Raw genomic sequence first — 18,871 nt, 5'->3', positions numbered from 1 at the left:
GTGACTAGCAACCCATAGATAAACACAAATTGAGATCAACACAAATTCAGCCAAGAAGAATCAGACTTCACTGTGTGAAAACCTACACCATGTTTTACAAGACTTACAGGCCTTTTTGTAAGAAGTAGCACTACTTGAAGATTCTGATACCTCCAGTCCAATTCACACTTTAAATATGATAGTTGTATTCAGAATGCTTTAAGAACTTAGTTCAGGGATCCTGCATTAAGATTAGGAGAAAAAAAGAGAAACCATAGGAGATGGTGACCAGTATGGATTCATGGTGCTTACCTGTCTGGCTTTTTGATAAATGACTCCAAATTTGAATGTATTGTTGACATCATGTTCATCATAAGACACAATCATTTGGGAGGCCTGAAAAAGGTAGGAAGGAAAAAAATCAACTTTATTCATGTGGAAGTAAGTGAAGATGCAAATGGAAGGGGAAGCACTCATTTTGGTAGAGAATATGCCCCCTGCTAAAAAAGCAGATGATAAGGATGCAACTCCAAAGGTCTCAGCTAGTTCCCAACACCTGAGTTTCCCCAGTAGTAACCAATCCTCTGTAACATCCATTCCATTCTCATCCAGGTGTGCCAGCCATGGCTTGGGCAATTAAGTAGCCAGTGGGACTCAGGATAAAATACCCCAGTATTTTATCTGTGGTGTAAAAAGTGAAGCCAGAACCCCAAAACTCTTCAGGAAGGATGGCTCTAGCTCTAATTCCACCTGCTCCTGTCCAGGCTTCAATCCTTTTCTTCATAAAATGAGCAGTATAGAGGAACATGCTCCAATAAAAAGCAAACAGAAGAGAAAAAGGAAAACCTGACCATAAGTTCTATTAGATTTTCTATTTTTCCTCCTAGAGTTGATGTCTGGGTCAGAAATACTCAACTCTAGTTCTGAATCTGCTGCTTTTATCCATGTAGCTTTGAGAGTGTCACTTCACTTCTCTGGACTTCAGTTTCTCTTCCGTTAAAGGGAGATGTGTAGTTATGAAGATTCAAAGAGACTAGGCACGTAAAGTGCTGAGCTCAGAGCAGCTACAACATCATCACCATCAACATCATCATCATCATCATCATCATCATCAGAATCACCATCATCTGTGCAACCCTCCTGAAAGAGTTGAATCAGCTTGTCAGGAAAGAGAAGTATATTTGGGCGCTACTGGGATACCTTCTGCAAAAAAAAAAGGATTCATCCATGTGTTGTGCTAACGGAAGAACAAAGCAGGTATAACTTGTTGGCTGGAACATATAGCCAGTGTCAGGTTGCCACTCACTGTATATCTCTGTGAGGTTCTCAGCTGCCTGAGGAAACAGACACTTCTCAGCTCCCCCAGTGAGAGCCCTGTTGGCCTGACCCTTGTGGGAGTCCACCATTCTCGCCTGGGATGAGTCAAAGGGGAAGAACAGCTGCCCTCTCAGGGAGAGGCACTAGGCCATGGAGACCTTCCAATAAACATTCTAAACTGCAAATTTTAAACACAAACATCTCAGCCAGACTAACATCCCAGTTGAACTTCAGCAATCCCTCCAATACAAAAAAAAAAGAAAATACAGCTGCTTTTCAATCATTACCAGGGCTGGAGGCTTTCCAAGTTATAAAGAGAACTGTGTAAATGTACATCACTGGGCTCTCACAGCGGATATGATCTGACAACAAAAATTACCCAACCAGTAGTTCAGTTAGGCCTTTATGATGGGGTTTTAATGTGTGGTTAAACCTCACTAATTCAGCTTTAATCATAAAGGGAGGTCAGTCTGAATGACAGAAAATGTTCAGTGGAGCACAGCATATTACTGGTAAGTTTCTACAGATTGTAAAAAGAGGCATCCAGAAGAAGGGCTTGGTGAGATAGAGGACTCTGCCACTAGCTCAGCCACTGCAGATGAATAAATAAATAGATGCTTCTAAGAGTGTCCAGTTGTGAACATTTAGGGCATTTATTCCAGGAGGCTGAAAAATTTAAAAATGCCTTAAATTCTCTGGTCCTACCAGGATGGGGTCCTCTCTTCTCCACACACACACTCCCCACTATCCCCAGACATTTCATTTCATGGCTCCTGGTTTTCAGAGTTGGGACTCAGGGACTAGACAGAGCCAGCCCCAGCAAGCCTCAGCTGTCACCACGTTGGCCACAGCGGAAGCTCAGATCACAGCTCCACTTCCACTCTCTCCCTCAAGGCCCTACTGGCTCATGAAGAAGGCAGTTGGTGCCCGAGGTCTTTTCCTGTGGCCAATTTTAAGCAATTCTCTGTTCGTGGCTGATTTAAGTCCTGTCATGCCATAATCGTTCTTGAGTGAGTTTGTTGTTCGTTTTGTTATTATTGCTCCTCTCTCTACTCACACCACCATATCAAAACTGGGGTCAAGATCAGGCCAATCCTAAGAAACTGATAACAGAGAACCAGCTGGCTTATTAACTAAGGCCAAGAGGGGCTTGTAAGACCTCAGAGCTCACAGAGTAATGTGGGCGATGGGGAGCCAAGGTCTGGCCTTTTATTTCTTAGTGAGATTCTGCCCTTTGTATCCCCCCACCCCTCCATGATAGCAATTTGGATCTGTACCAGCCCCGGAGTCTCACCCCAGCACTGACCTCATGAAGGTACAACTGGAGTGCCGTGGAAAACCTATAAAACTGCTACCTCTGCCACCTTCTTCGCTAGAGACCTATTCAGCTGGGCTGGAGACCCAGGCATACCTAAGGATGTGTTCCCAGGGGACCAGTGTGTGAAGGAGTAAGCAGGGAGAGAGGGAGTCGTGGAGGTTTCTCATGGAGACCCCACCATGATGCAGAGTCATAGGTGTGCAAATCCATGCCAAGCTACACAGCCCTGGATAACGAGCAAGGGGGAATAGAGAGTTCCTCACCTTGGGGTACAGGACAGGGTTGAATTTCAGTCCCACTGCATCATCACAGAAAGCCTGAGCAGGGAAAGAAACACACTGGTCAGAAACCAAGCTCACAAAGCTCACCCAGCTCCTGCGCCCACCGAGAGAAGGCAGCGTGGCAAGAAAGGACCACAGGGTTGGGAACATGTGTGCCCAGGCCAGTCCACTGACCTTTCCAGGGCTTCCTGACAAAATGATGAGAGGAACCAGGTAAAGCCTGAGACTTATCCCCACTCTGACCTAAAGATAAGACAAAAAAACCACCTGCCCCCCCAACTCCCACCAAAGGTATTTGGCCTCATTCTGCCATATTCCTGCTCCCAGATTGAGGGCCCAATACAACCCCACCCTCTCACCCCTCTTTGCTGACTCAGTTCCCAAATTCCCTGTATCCCAAAGTGACAAGGCACCTCTGCCAGCTGGCTCCTTACTCAACATGGTCCCGGGCCTGAACCACCCTTCAGCGGGCCTAGGCCTTTCCTCTGTGTGAAGGCTCCCCGACCTCCCCTCCACACCCCTCTTCTGAAGTCCCATCGCTCTTGCCATAGCCAGCCCTGCCTTCCCATATATTTTGTCTCCTGAACTGGGTATGAACTGTCTAGAGCAGAGACGAAGGATTACACTCTCCCCTGAGCAGCCTCAGCATTGATGAACGCAGCTACCATCCATGCAATCAAGGACCAGAGAAAAGAGGCCTCCCCCTTCCCAAGGGCAGACCCTCGATTCCCCAGAGGCCAGCTCTGATGGAAAGAAGTCACCTTCTCTCAAGGGTTGGTTTTTACCTTTGCAATCTGAGGAACACTGGGCAATTTGCTCAGTCCAGCCAAGGGGATCCGCTCATGCACTGTCTTCAGTTTGGACCTGCACATGAGGACAGGGTGAGGCAAGGGCACCCACAAGGAATCGAGTCAACGAGGAAGGTGGCTGAGGTCACACCAGACAGGGCACTTGTTTCAGGTCTCCCTGGGGGCAGGTGTGCCTCTTTCCCCCGACCCATGTGTGGGACAGCACACTCAAATGGTGGGAAAATGGAACCTACCAAGGTACCCCAGGGGAAGTGGACACTTCAAAGAACATGCCTGATAAAGCTGTCTGCCATGAAAATATGGGAAATAACTATATTTCTACCCTCTAGGTCATCATTATTATTTTTTGTTTGTTTCTTTCTTTGTGAGTTTTTTGTGTTCTTCCAAAGAACTGGACCCAGCTTCTGTGTATATTTGGATTTTGACATGCAAATGAACCTGTAGTTAAAGATAATTTAATTTTTGAAAATCTGGATTTACTCAAAATATAAATGGAATGGAATCTGCTTTATAAGGGATTCACCATAAGACTCTAAATTTAGCCTGTTCCCCTGATTCATTTAGCACATTATGAAAGTGTTGGGATTTTTCTGAATGCTGTTCTGCATCTGCTGAGATAATCATATGGCTTTGTATCTGTTAACCTGGTAGATTACATTTCTATGAAGCCATCTTTTCATCCCATGCGTAAAACTCCAGTTGCTTATGATGTATTATTTTTAATATCCTACTGAATTTCATTGGTTAATAGTTTATTTAGTTGTTCACATCGATGTTCAAAAGCACTGGCCTTTTATTTCTTATATTTTCCTTGCCAGGTTTTAATATCAAGGTGTTATTTCCAGCCACATAAAGTTGTGAGATAGCTTCTTGCCCTCTGAAATATCTTGAATAATATAGGGATTTTACATTCCGTAAAGCCTTGCTAAATTTCATCTGTGCCATGGCTGAGCCTGCTGTTTTTATAATCAGATACTTCATAGTTCTTTAGTGGTGAGTGTTTAGATTTTCTACTCCTTCTTGAGTCAACTTGGGTAACTTAAGTTTTTCTATAAAAGTATCCAACAAACACATTGATATACTTGTATCAGATACTGTTAGTAGCTGCTCCATTGCTGTAATATTACTTGTTTGTGTCTTTTCTCTGTTTTCTTTGATCAGTCTTAGCTAGAGGTTTACCTATTTCATTTGTCTTTTCAAAGAGACAGCTCTTGGCTTTCATGATCATCTCTGTTCTTTTTCATTTCTTTCTACTTCACCAGCTTGTTCTTTCCTTTCTTCTATTTCCTTCAGGGTTTTTCCTACTATTCTTGTTCTAACTTCCTGGCCTGCACGCTTACCCATGTAATCTTCCTTCTTGTTTATTACAAGTGCACTTAGAACTATACATCTCTCTGTAAGTACCACTTGAACTACATCCCACACATTTTGATAGGTAGTATTTTTACTGTCATTTAGTTCTAAATATTTTGTCAGTTCTTTTGTGATTTTCTCTTTAACCAAGGAGTCATTTTAAAAGGGTTTTTTTATATATTTTTTTTCCTTTTCTTTCTTATTTATTTGTTTTCAGTGATGGGGATTGAACACAGAGTCTCACACATGCTAGGTAAGTGCTCTACCACTGAGCCACATCCCCAGCTAAAAGAATTTAAAAAAAAAAAACTTTCCAAATAAGGAAGGTTTATCCTCCAGTATCTTAATTGTTGGTTAATAAATTCTCTTATTTTCAGGGAACATAATGTATATGATATTCATTATTTAAAATTTGCTGACTTAGTACATGAAATATTTTATTTCTTTTTTTACCATACTGAAAAGGATGTTATTTTTTTTCTTTTGTTGAGAAAAGGAATAGACATTACCAGATCAAGTTTGTTCATTGAATTGTTTAGATCTTCTTTATCTTCACAATTTTTTTATCTACTTGATCCATTGTCTTCTGAGAGATGTTATCAAAATTTCCCACTATGAAGATTTGTCTACCCCTCCCTATATTTCTGTCAGTTTTTACTTTTTAAATTCAAGCCTCTGTTACCAAGTACAGAGGCTTGCGAGACCTGTCCTCTCCATCCTCATGTAGATGGAGGCCTCAGAGGGGACCCTGCAGAGGCTATCTTTCCTTGCCCAGGTTCTGAACAAATTCAGAAACAAAATAATACCAAAGAGTAAGGCAGTCAAGAGTCAAATAGCTCTTTGTTACTGATAAAGACCAAGTGAGAACACAGCTTAGTATAAAGGAAGATGAAATGAGGCTTTCTAACTAAAACCCAGAATTAGCCAAACATATCCATCCAGTCACAGGTAGTGCTGGACAGAGGTTAAGACCCCCGCCCCCCCCACCCCCCGGGGGACTGCTCAGGAGAGAACTCCAAGAGGAAAGGGTAGAAAAAAAAGTTCTTGCTCCTAAATGAACCTGCCAGAGGGCAGAGAGAACCAGGGGTGTTATACAAAAGTGGTCCCTCCACAAAGTAGGAAACACGAGGAGTCGGAAAGAAGTATTCCCAGGTTACAAAGGAGTACTTCCTTTATCCTTAATGCTTTTTACCTGTAATTCTATTTTGTCTGATTTTTAAAAAATATTTTTTAGATGTTGATGGACTTTTATTTTATTCATTTATTTATATGTGGTGCTAAGAATCGAACCCAGGGCCTCACACATGCAAGACAAGCGCTTTACCACTGTGCCTCAACTCCAACCCCTTTTTGTCTGACTTTAATATTGTTATGCCAACTTTCTTGGTTAGTATTTTCCCAGTGTGTCTTTTTCCATTTCTTTCTTTTAAATCTTTCCATGTCACTCTTCCTTAAGTCTCTTATAATCATAATATACTTCCATTTTTAAATTCAATTTAATAGTCTGATATCTTAGTAGGTTAATCTAATCTATTTTTACTTACTGTAACTACTAATATATTAGAAATCATTTCTACTCTGTCATTTTATATCTACTATTCCCTGTGGGGTTTTTTCCTTTCCTGCCTTCAATTGAATAAAGTTATGAGTATTTTTTGTTTTGTTTTGCATTCTCTTTTTATATGTCTGCTAGTTTTGGAGATACAGATTGTATTTCTATGTATTCCAACATATATACTTATATTTTTTCCAACAAACCCTAAAATTGTTATGTTTTTCCTATAGAGGAAAGCAAATAAAAAAAATAAAGTATGCTTTAAACACTGAACTATTCCTCTCCCATTGTCCTTGCTACTTTTGTTTATAAATTTAGTTCAAGTCTCCTTTTAAAGATGCCAAAAAATCACTTCTTTTTCCAGTCAGTAATTAAATTTATCAATACGGTTTACCTATATCTTGTGACTTTTTAACTGCCTCTTTTCTTCTGAGTTCTCTTTCTTCTAGCTGAAGTACATCCTTTAGTAATTCTTTCAGGGAGACTCTGTGAGTGGTACACTCCCATTTGTTTATGTTTGAAAACAGTTTTATCTTGTCTTTGCTGTTTTCTGGGCATAGAACATTGGGTTAAGAGTGTTTCTTCTTTAATTTCTTTCCTTTTTTCTCACTTGCTTGCTCTCTATACTTTAAAGATACTGTCCCCATCGTCTTTTGACAACTATTATGGCTTAGGAAAAATCTATTCTCGGCCTAGTTGTCACTACCTCAAAGACGGTCTGGCTTTATCCTCAGGTAGTCTTAAAATTTCTTTAATCTTTGATTTCCGATGTTTCACATCAACATGTCTAAAAGTACTGTTTTGTTTTAAAATTGCTCTCAGCTGTAGGTTATGTACTTTCTTCAATTCTGAAATATTCTCAGATATTCCCTCTGGGTATTTGTTCACTAATCTCTCTAGTATTTCCTTCTGGAACTCCTTTGAAACAAATTCTGAGGCCTCTAAGTCTATTTTCCACATCTTATCTTCCTTTTTGTATACTTTATTTCTTTATCTGTGCTGTGTTCTGGATGAATTCCTTGGGACTCTCTTCTGATTCACAAATTCACTCTTTGAACAAACTAGATTTTATCCTATATGTTAAGCTTATTTCAACAACTATTTTTTTTATTCCTCAAAATTCTAATCATTTTCCTTACATGCCCACGTGTTCTTAATTCATTTCCTTGTTTTATAATTTATCCATTTTATAGATGCTATTCATTATTTGTCTTTTTAAGATGTTAAATATATTTATTTTAAGTCATTTTGAAAGACTACCATTATTTGCATTTCATCAGCAGTAAATCCATCTCCCATTTGTTGACATTTCGGCTGTCTTTCTTAATGTCAGTTTTCCCCAGGTGCTTGGAATTTTCCACCCACTTTTCTCTATTCTCAGTTCAGTCCCCATCCTGGCTGTTAGTCTGTACCACTCTGGGGGCACCATTCATGTTATACAATCTGGTGGCCTGGATCATCACCTAGCTCACATCACCTGGTTCACTGCAGCTGCCTCCTGATTCACCTTCCTTCTCTTGGCCTTGACATTCCTCCAAGTCATTGCCCTTACTCTAGCCAGAATGACCTTTCTACAGATCTTTTTGTAACATTCTCCCTTCTGTAGCTCTCCTCTTGCTCCTACAATAAAAATCTAAGCTCCTAAAGATGATCTGTACATGAACTAGCTCTCCCACATCTCTCCAACACAGTCTTTCAACCCCACACACACGACACACTTTCCACAATCAAACCATCCTGAACTCCTTTCAGTTCTCCGTCAACATCTATCTTTTGCACCATCCCCACTAGCCTACAACGATTCAGGTCCATAAGAAGAAGATGAGTAAAGCTAAGGGTATAGCTCAGTGATAGAGCCCTTACCTACCATGCACAAGGCCCTGGGTTCAATACTTGGCATTTTGGGAAGGAAGGAAGGAAGGAAGGAAGGAAGGAAGGAAGGAAGGAAGGGAGGGAGGGAGGGAGGGAGGAAGAAGAGCAAGGAAAAAAAGAATATATAAAATGTACTGAATGCTTTCTATGGCCAAATACACAAGTTAAGAGCTTATTCCTCATAGAATTCCCTACCACTAAACAAAGTCTGGCACATAGTAAGCCTTGGTTAAACAAACACTGAATAAATCATGTAGTCCCTCATATTAACCATCCTTGCATTGCTAAAATAATTCTTTCTTGACTATAGTAAACTTTTATTAATAGACTGCTTGAATTTGAGTTTCTCAGACTAAACATTCTTCTATTATTAATAAGGAATACTGGGACCTGTTTTTTTCTTTTTTAACTTACATTTCATTTGCCTGTCTTATTTTCCACGAGGATCCTCTAAACATTATCAAATTAATTGGGAAGCTTTCCATATTTTTCTATTCTTTTGAACAGTTTAAATAACACAAATCTGTTCCTTTAAAGTTTAAAATACTTACCCACAAAACCGTTCAGACCTAGGAGCATTTGGAGGGATAATTCTTTTGAGAATTTTTCTAATTTATTGGTGCATTTGGGTTTTTTTACCTCATCTTGAGTTACATTTGGTGATGTATACTTCCTTGAAAGGCATCTGTTTCAACTAACATTTCCAATTTAATAGTGTAAACTGCACACAGCACCCATTAATAATTATTTAACCTTCACTTCTGTGCTTATGTGTCTTTTTATGCCTAATTTTGTGTGTTTTTATTTTCTCTTTTTATCTACATTTAACTAGCTAGTTGCCTCTCTTGTTTTGTTTCCCCTAAAAGAAGCCCAGATTTATCAAGTCTTGTACTCTTTTTATTTCTAACTTTATTTATTTCTGCTTTAATCTTTTTTGTTTCTCTCACTTTCCTTAGATAATCATATCAATGATGAAAAGAATAGTAGCTACCATTATTACATTATTGAGTAGCTACAATATGATGAGCTCTGACTCACCAGGGCAGATAAACACTCAAGAATTTTAACATAGATACTATCGCTGCCATTTCACAGATGAGGAAACTGAGGCCGAAAGAGGTCACTAACAATAACAACACATGTAAACATCACTCTTTCTTATTTAATAGGAGATTGTTTAAGGCAATAAACTTTCTTCTAAGCGTAGTTCTGAAGACAACCCAATTTCTTTATGTGGAATATCGTAAATGTCATTACTCTATAAATATTCTTTAACTATATCCTTGACTTTTTCTTTGTCCTATAGGTTACTTAGGAAAGTATTGAGACTGTTTACTTCTAAGTGGCAAAAAAAAGTGGATTTTCCAAAACATTCTTTTGTTACTAATTTCTAGTTTTATTGTCAATGTAAAAGTGAATAGATCCAGAAGAGAATTTGCTTTTTGAAATGTATTTAGTTCCTAAATTCATCTGCAAGAACCATCTACAAGATTTTTAAAAAGCAGAAATTTCAGATCACAATCCAGTTTTTAAAAAGGACAAAGCTTATGAACAGACAGTTCACAGGAAATAAGCACAAGTGATGCTTAAGTGTATGAAAAGATATCTCCAAACGACAGGTAGATCCCACTTGGCTACTCTCGTGCATACACAGAGGTTGTCAGAAGGCTATTCTCAGATTTTAGGCTGGAGTGCTGGTTGTGATAAATTTGGGACATCGGTTAAATAATCTAGAACTCCATGGGGAATGAGGAAGAAGTGGGGACAGTAGTTACTGCCAGCAAGGGCATTTCATCTCTGGATAAGTACTTCTTTGTGTCTGGTAAAGCTGCTAAGCCATCGAGCCAATTTTTCAGGCCTGGTTTTCAATTTGGCCTGGCAATCACTCCAAGTACATGATGTGATTGTCCAACTTCCTAGCTGATACATGGCTTCTCTCTGTCACCCTGCCCACTGGCTTTCTTTTGGGGAGAGCCACATTTGAGCTTATCCTTGGGCTCTCCCTGGTATTGATTTCAAATACTGCTGGCCCAAAGTAACAAAAGTGGTTCTATGCAGAAAGACCCCTCACCATTCAGGGCTCCCTCTCACTCCTAAAGAGAACAGGTTTCTTCCAGAATCTTCAGTTGCATATAGTCCTACACTACATTGCTTTCTTAGGAAGGGGATCTAGGGTTCAACTCCATATCACCTACATTTGGGTCCTAACTATCCTATAAATGGCAATTTTTAAAATATCAAAGTGTGCTGTTGTGCTTGGCACCTTCTCCAACTTTCAGTCCTGATACAATGTTTCAGATAGGATGTAGCATTAAGGAAAGAGGGCTGAGATCCTACTGTCATCTGACTTAGAAGTCCCAGATAATCTTGGTCTAATTTTTATTAAGAAATAAAATACTTTTCTTCAGAGAGGTTCCTCTAGCTAGAAATCCTATTTACAGGGATCCAGGTATTACCCGCTCTGAGATTTTTCTGTCGTTATTTAATTGACTTTCCATGTTCTGCAAATACGATGTCCACTCAGGTGAACTTTTGTATATGTAACTGCTTCCTTTCTACATCAGAAGCAAATCAGGTTGGATGGGGGCTAACCATTTATTCAAACCATACGGTCTCCTACCTCTCCCAAAGCAGGGTTAAATGTCTTTCTTCCTTCCCATGTTTATCTCAAAATTTAGACAGAATAAAAAAAAACTGTTATTGCTCCCTTCCAAACACCTTTAAGAACTTATGATTAGATTCAATAAACATGATTTGAGAACTTGACATGTTCATAGAAGTCTACTAAGCTCCAGCCCCTTGGCCTTCCTGGCTTCTGTACCCCCCAGCCAGGGACAGATAAATAAGGCACACACTCCTCTGGGCTCTCATAACATTCTGTGCATATGACTAAAATAATACTTGTGACACATCTTAAAATTCTATTTTTCTCACTTGCTAGACCATAAATCCTTAGGGAACAGGGACCAAATCTCAGTTATCTTTGTACCCCCCAGAACTTCCCCTATCTCCTGGTACAAGAAAGGTTTTACAAAACACGTTATTTGAACCAAACAGAAGCCAGTTCCAGTTCCTGCCCTTCAGGAAGTCACAATCCAGGGAGAGGTGCCCTGGCTTCACCTATAAATCAGTGCTCCTGTTGTAAAGATCACTCCAGTTCCATGAACCCAGCACACACAACAGAGGCTTTGGGATCCACCTTCCCTGACTCAGTGGTCACCATAGGCAGCATTTTGGACAACCCTTTCCCAGGACATAAAGCTGTGTCTCAGCATGATAAAACACACCAAGCCACCCCTACTCTCTGTTTCCATCCTTCTCAGGGCTAGGTCCCTTATATGAAAGAGAGGCATGTTGGGGTCTGGTCTTGTTGACCTTGAGAATCAGTCAGCTGGGGCCACCTGGTTCTAATGCCTGGCAACTTCAAATACAGCCCCAAGATGCCAGCAGTTCTTTTCTTCCAGCACACCCAGACCAGACCTGGTCAGACTGGTATTTCTGCCCCACCACACACACACACACACACACACACACACACACTCGGCAGACCCACCCAGAAGAGGTGTAGCAACCAATACAACAGCCCCACCCACCTGAGAATAATCCGGAGGTACTCAATCCCTTCCACTTCCTCACACTTGATGGACAGAATCAAGTTCCCGAGGCTGCTGCCGGTACAGTAGAAGTTCAGATGATCCTAGAAACAGAAATCAGGTGTGAGTGGAGGGGAGGCAAGCCTCCAGACATGTCACCCCAAACCACCTTCTTCACCAGGAAGGAGAAGCCCCACAGAAATGAGGAAGCTAAGGATGTCACTGCTACGGGACATGCCAAGCACCGTGCTATGGGTTTAATACCTACTATCTTCTTTAATCCTGACCACAGTTTTAGGCAAGAGATCATCCCCATTCCACAGACACGGACACCAACATTCAAACTCAGATCTGTCTCAACTTGCTGAAGCTCTTCGCCACCAGATGTTCCCAGGGGAGCAGCCCTCACCACCCTAGACTCTCTGTGGGAGAAAGCTAAGAGGCACTCAACACCTCCACCCAAAGGGAGGTGAGAGGTTCTCTGAACCCGGGAGCCTGGGCTACAAACATCGCTTCCTGGAGCCCATGCCAGGTCCACCAAGTCAGGGTTGGTTGTGGAATCTACATTTTAACGTCCTGGGGTTTGGAGGTCTGGGTACAGCTTCCTCCAAGTGAGTCTCTGCAAAGCTGTCTCCGACTTGAGATATCCAGAATCTGCCCTGGGGACTTAGGGAATCTAGCAAATTTGAAGGGCAGAATATATTTAAAGATATATAACTTTGTCACTTTTAAGTAATCAGAGGGTCACAGCAAGCACACTGTGCTCAGAGGAACGGCATACAGGACGTGAGACATGTGCACTAAGAAAATGGTAATGTAGACTTACAAGATGTGAGGATGTGTTTTTTTCTGGAGAAGTCAAAACTCTGCCCACTCTCCTGCACCCCCAAAAAGTACCCATCCCATCAACTCCTGGAACCCTTGCTGGGGGTGACCCCTAAAGGACCCATCATGGGACTTCTGCATTGCTCCCCTGCCCCTGCCCCAGAATACTGCCAGTCAAACTTCTCCTATTTATACAAATGCAGACAGGCAGAAAGGGGACAGATCTGGGAAGAAGAAATGGCAGGGAGAACAGAGGGGGCACTGGAGAGGGGACCCCCTACCCACCCAGGGCACTTCATCCTCTGGCAGCTCTTTTATCCCAGGGTCCCGGACCTCACCTTCCCTAGGAAATGCCTGCGGTAGGCCCTGGCTTCGCCCTTGCACTCGAGCTTGTAGCCGAATGTGTTGGGGCTGAGGTTGTCCTCTTCCTCCTCTTCACAGATGCTGCTGCCCAGTGACGTTGGTGTGCCCACATTCTCCGGGTCCTCAATCCAATAGCCCCCAAACTGGGGCAGGATGATCAGAGGGTATGGGCCGCCCTTCTCCACAACCTGGAGGCAGAGGGAGGATCTTGTCTTGCAAGCCTACCCTGGAGACTGCAGGAGGAGGTGCCTGTGGTGTCCCCACCCACCTCTGAACTGCTCCAGGGAAGGGAGTCTGGTATTTTTAAGGCCAAAGTCAGTAACATGAATCCCTCCTCTGTGACCCACTGGCATCTCCAGCTTTACCAGCTGACCCTGTGCCTGTGGGTTGCAAGGCCTGGATGGGAACCCCCAATTAAAACATGGAAAAGCCAAAGTCACAGAGGCAAACATGGAAAGAGGCCTCAAGCCCTCAAATCCCAGGCCTGAGGTTCTTTCCCATGTGGGCCTGGGAAGGGCCATGATCTCCTCAGGGGCAGGGCCAAATCGGGCTGCAGTACAGACAGGGGGGCTCTTACCTCATCAATGCTGGGATATGGGATATAGTCATCCTGCAAGACAAACCAGAGAACAGAACTGTTAGTCCTCGCAGTGGTGATAAAGTCAGATCATTGTTTCCATGTCCCTCTCCTGGATCATGGGAGGGGATGCACTGGGAGGCTTAGCAGGTTGCACCAGGGCTTTGGGAGAAACACATGAGGTGGAAGAACAGCCTAGAGGCAGCTGCGGGATCTGATATCTTACAGAAGTTGTGCTCATCTTCAAATTGACCACACCTGAACGCAAACTCAGTTGAGCCAAAGACTCAGCATACAAAGGTGCTGACCCTGTCACCCCTAGTGAGACCAGCTTCTCAGCCTAGGGTGCCAACATAGGGCGATGGCCCCTAGTCTCACCCAGCAGCCTTCTCCAGGTAACAGGGCTGAACTCCAAGGTACCCTCAGGCATTGAAAAAAACCAAAGCTAAGAGCTGCTAGTCCTCTGAAACTGAGTCTGACAGTCCCAAACACTGTGCAGGTGCAGAGACAGGTGCCAAATAGGCGGGGGGAGCAGCCAGGCCCAGCCACCAATCCTGGGTCTCCTTCAAGGCTCCCATCCCCACCCCAGCCCGCTCTGAAGTTCCTTTAAAGGCATGGAGCCAGGTCCCCCTTTGCTGCCTACCAGGCACAAGTGTAACCAGGCTTCAGTCACTTCAGTGGCTCTCGGTGGAAACCAGAGGGAGACAGGAGGGAGACAGAAGAACCCTGTCTCCTTGCCCTCGTCCCACTCAGGACTCCTCACTGGGCCCACCCAACGAGCACCTCAGCCACCCAGCCCACCTTGTTCTTCTGGGGTCCTGGCTTCTGCTCTTCAAGCTTGATCCCCTGTGGAAAAAAGGAAAAGAGGACCCGTGGAAGCAAAGGTCACGAAAGAGTGACCAAAGAGAGGAGTCTCTGGGCAACTGGCCTTGCTGGGGGTTAATGATGGTGACAGCAGCAACAGCTGGCAGCGCTCACTGCCTTGTCACTGTCAGTCCTCACAGCAGCCCCAGACGAGACAGCTAGTAGCTCAGTTAACAGTCTAGATTGGAGCCAGATGCCCTGGGTTCAAATCCCTGCACTGCTAGTTACTAGCCTAATGACCATGACCATGTCACAGAAACTGCCCTGTGACTGAAATGCGAATGATGACAGCACCTACCATTGTGTTGAAGATCAAAGGTTAACAATGGGTGAAGTCCTTGGAATACTGACTAGTAACTAGTTAGTGCTCTGGGTTATCAGTACCATAGGCTGGCAATACCACTGTTATCATCCTAGAGCTGAAATGTATTCCCTAGGGCCACAAGGTCAGCAGGTGAGGGGCTAAAATGGGAACCCATGTCCGTTGCACCACCATCAGCAGCCTCCCCCTGATGGGAGAGCCTCCACAGGTCCTCCTTCTGCTGCAAGCCTCCTCTATGTGACCCTTAAGCTGCATCTATAAAATGAGAATGAGACACATTCCCCATCACCCCCATGCCAAAAAAAAAAAAAAAACTTCATAGATACACGGAGTATCTATTTGAGGATCAGATTTGAGGACTGGGATTAGACTGAGGGAATTAACCTGCAGGTGTCTGGAAAATTCACTTCCGAGAGCAGTGCCTTTTCCAGCAGTCCTATAATTGGGTTCTGACTTAACTGGGTTGTGTGGGAGGGAAACACATGGTGTCCCAAGACTGAATAAATCAGGTGAGGGTCTGAGCTGGTGGGACAAGCTAGGAGAAAGTTCCCCTCCGAAGACAGCCCAGAAGCAGTCCCTATCTAGCCAGAGCACTGACACACCTTCCAAGGTGAGTTTCCCCAGGCCTCCTTTGAGAAGCTCACAGCACCTTTTCACCAGCAAGGAAACAAAGACCCCACTGGGGGGCCATGTGCCTAAGGACACACAGCTAGTGACTGACAAGGCTTGGATTTGAAGCCAGGTCACCTATCCATATGACCACACCCCCCACTTCCTGGACACCAGGGCTCCTGCTAACTGAGTAGATGTAGATGCGGCTTCCCTTTCCCTGGACTTCTCTGGGCTGAGTCACCCTGCAGCATTGTTCAGGAGGGTGTGGGAGGGCCCCTCCCACAAGACAGGTGCTCCTCCTGCACACAGGCAGAAAACCACCTGGGTGGCCCTGCAGACCCTGTCGGGGTTGGCCAACTGGGTAAGTGGGGGTGAGGGAGTGATGTCAGGAGTTCACTTTGTTTGTCCTGCATTAGTCATCCCTGTCTGGGAACAGTCCCTGAGGCAGGAGAGAAAACCTCCTCCCAGCCCCTCAGCCACCCCACTCCCTGCCCCACAAAAAGAGCCACTGCCCAAGCAGGGCCGCCTCTTCCCTGAGTACAACAGGTACTATCACTAGCTGCCTCACCACCCACCCCACCCCCGCCATGAAGAAATGGAGGCTCAGAGGGAAAAGATACTCAATTAGAAGGCATGGAGGTTAAACCTGAGCCCAGGACTGAAGCTTCCAAAGCACGTGCACTAAACTCCCTTTGCTTCACGGGGGTTGTGCCCTTCTTCAAATCCCTAGACTCCTGGGCTGGAATCAGGGATCCTTGAGCCTAGTTCCAGCTCCTCATAACTAGCAGAGTGACCCCGGCACTTAATTGCTCTGAGGCTCTGTTTTCACAACTGCAAGATGAACAGGGAAGAAGCCCATGCCCAAGGACAGAATCCACCCACACTATGCACTGCCTGACCACCATCAGTTCCCCACATGCAAGTTTCCTATCAGCAGAGTAGCTGGGGACTGAACCCTCCACCGCTGGCACCCACTGACACGTGGTAGAGTCTTACACGCTGGGAAGTTTGGCTCCCGTGTCTCAACTGAGACAGAAATGGCAAACCACCATGGGTGCTGGGTGTCGGTTGTCATAGAAATATAGAGGGAGGGGAAAAACAAGCCCCTGCCCTGGAGAAGCTCCCAGTCTAGCTGAGAAGCAAACCCAACCGACAGCCTCTAAAAACAGAACAATATGAGGCCAGTTAAGTGGGGCCAAATTGTATGCCCTGTGGGGGAGGGAGGGGACTCCAGCTGGGGGGGTGAGGACAGGTGGAAGGCAGAGGCCACCAGGGAGTAGGAAGGTGGAGCCTCTGATTCCCCACCAGCTTGCCAGAATAAAGGGATCCCATCGGCTTGAAGGGAAAATCCCAGTTCTGCTCCAAGCAGTTGAGCACTTAATTATACCCTGTCCCCACAGCTCACGCAGAGCACATGCCAGCCCTGTTTCCACAACTTGATTAGAAGTTCCCTAAATGAATGTAAAATGAGTTTTCAGTCCACACACTGTCGAGTATGGAGTAGAATCTTAATAATTGACTCGTGGTGGGGACAAATACTATCTTTCCCTCCAACCCGTCCCTCTCCTCACCTCCCCTCAGGAGACTTGCATCTCAGGACTGCCCTGAGCCCCATATTGCCCCTCCTCCTGGAGCTTCCAGAACCTTATTACAGGATCTGTCTCTTCTACTTAGGGTAAAAAGTATCATGGTACAATGGCTAAGCTCTCTGGCTCTCAAGCTACTTACTTGATTGCCATGTGTCCTAGAGTACTTAATTTAATAGCTCAATGCCTCACTTTCCTCACCTGTGATATGGGGCTTTGTCAGGACAAAATAACACCTGTCAATCCCTGAGCCCAGGAGAAGTGCTTGAAACGTGTGCCATTATCAACTTCTTCCCATTCTCTTCACCCACATCAATTCCACCTGGACCTCTGCTCATATTCCCTAGGGCAACCTTCTTACCTGAGAGCCTGACCTCGGAAGCATTAGTTCCAGGACCCGTAGGGATACAAAAACCCACAAATGCTCAGATCCCTTATTTAAAATGGCATGGTGTTTGGAACCTACACAGCCTCCCATATACTTTAAATCATCTCTAGCTTACTTATATTACCTAATACAACATAAATGTCATGTAAATAGATGTTATCTACATTGTTTAGAGAAGAATGACAAGAAAAAAAGTATGTGCATGTTCAATGCAGATGTAAATTTTTCTAAAATGTTCTCCATCCACATAAAACCAAATTTTCCACGGTTGGTTTAATCCATAGATTTGGAATCTGCAGATAAGGACTGTGCTTATAAAAGTCCCTCAAATCCACATTGAACATTGACTTTCACAGAGTGCCTACCAATTATTTACATATATTCTCTTATTTCAGCTCAGTGAGCATTTTTATGATTGTTTACTTAGAGGCGTGGAAATGGTAAGGAACTCGTACAACCAAGTGTCCAATGCAAGATTTGAACTTGGATCTGCCTCCCATGCTGCAGCTCTCGCTTCCCCGACCCAAGATGACACCCCTCAGATGGGGCTTGCTTTTTCAAGCTTTCTTTCCAACCCATTCCAGGAACAATGGCCCCTTTCCAGCCCTCCCCACTTCCGTGGAATTTATGGATCCCCAGCTGGTCCTTCCCGTCCTCAGGCTGGAGTCTTCCCAAGTGCTTCGCTGCCCAATAGCAAAATGGCCTCAGGTTGTCAGGGCTGTGGGGACCTGTCCCTCCAAGGTATCTCCTGCTACTGAGACCCCCAAGGTCCCAGCAGCAACTGCACCCATGGCTTGGCTGCTTCCCCACTTTGGGGGTGCTCACCTGCATTTTCTCCAGCATCTCGAAGAACTCTGCCGACTGAAAGACACAAAGTGGGGAGGGAGAGAAAGACGGGAGTCAGAGCCTCCTCCTCACCAACTGCCTGGAAGCTAAGCCCAGGGCTTCCCCAGGGAGGACATTCATTTGAGTCAAGAGAGAAGATAATTTGATTTTGCCTTGCAGAACTGGAGGGCCAGAACACCCCATTCAACAAAAGAGAAAATTAAACAGGCCTGGGCTGGCCACTGGCCCCGGGGAGAGAGCAGACACTCCGTCTCTTGTGGGGGAAGGGGCAGTGGGACCCCTGGGAAAAGCCACATTCCCCAAACACCAATGGAGACTTGGCCTCCAGCAGGATTCATGTTTGGGATGTTTTCAACCCAACAGTGAAGCCAAAATGTCCAACACACGTAGTTTTCTGACATCTGTGGCAAC

General features: G+C 44.3%; 1 protein-coding gene across 10 annotated transcripts in view; it reads right to left on the bottom strand.

Annotated features, from left to right (window-relative positions):
• Positions 1-18,871, bottom strand: part of Rap1gap2 (RAP1 GTPase activating protein 2) — a 208,584-nt gene that overhangs the window by 40,483 nt on the left and 149,230 nt on the right. For all 10 annotated transcript variants that reach the window (XM_058580094.1, XM_058580099.1, XM_058580093.1 and 7 more), the window contains 8 exons: positions 18,440-18,475; positions 14,644-14,688; positions 13,843-13,875; positions 13,241-13,453; positions 12,078-12,181; positions 3,681-3,759; positions 2,878-2,931; positions 292-375 (listed from right to left, as the gene is read on the bottom strand). In XM_058580094.1, the coding sequence (XP_058436077.1) occupies positions 292-375; positions 2,878-2,931; positions 3,681-3,759; positions 12,078-12,181; positions 13,241-13,453; positions 13,843-13,875; positions 14,644-14,688; positions 18,440-18,475 (648 nt within the window). The remainder of the gene's footprint in view (positions 1-291; positions 376-2,877; positions 2,932-3,680; positions 3,760-12,077; positions 12,182-13,240; positions 13,454-13,842; positions 13,876-14,643; positions 14,689-18,439; positions 18,476-18,871) is intronic.

The sequence above is a fragment of the Marmota monax genome, unplaced genomic scaffold (genome assembly GCF_021218885.2).
Source record: "Marmota monax isolate L192 unplaced genomic scaffold, Marmota_monax_Labrador192_F-V1.1 WCK01_AAM20220418_F8-fsc00138, whole genome shotgun sequence".
Lineage (NCBI taxonomy): Eukaryota > Metazoa > Chordata > Mammalia > Rodentia > Sciuridae > Marmota > Marmota monax.
This window is presented reverse-complemented; position numbering and strand designations above follow the sequence as displayed.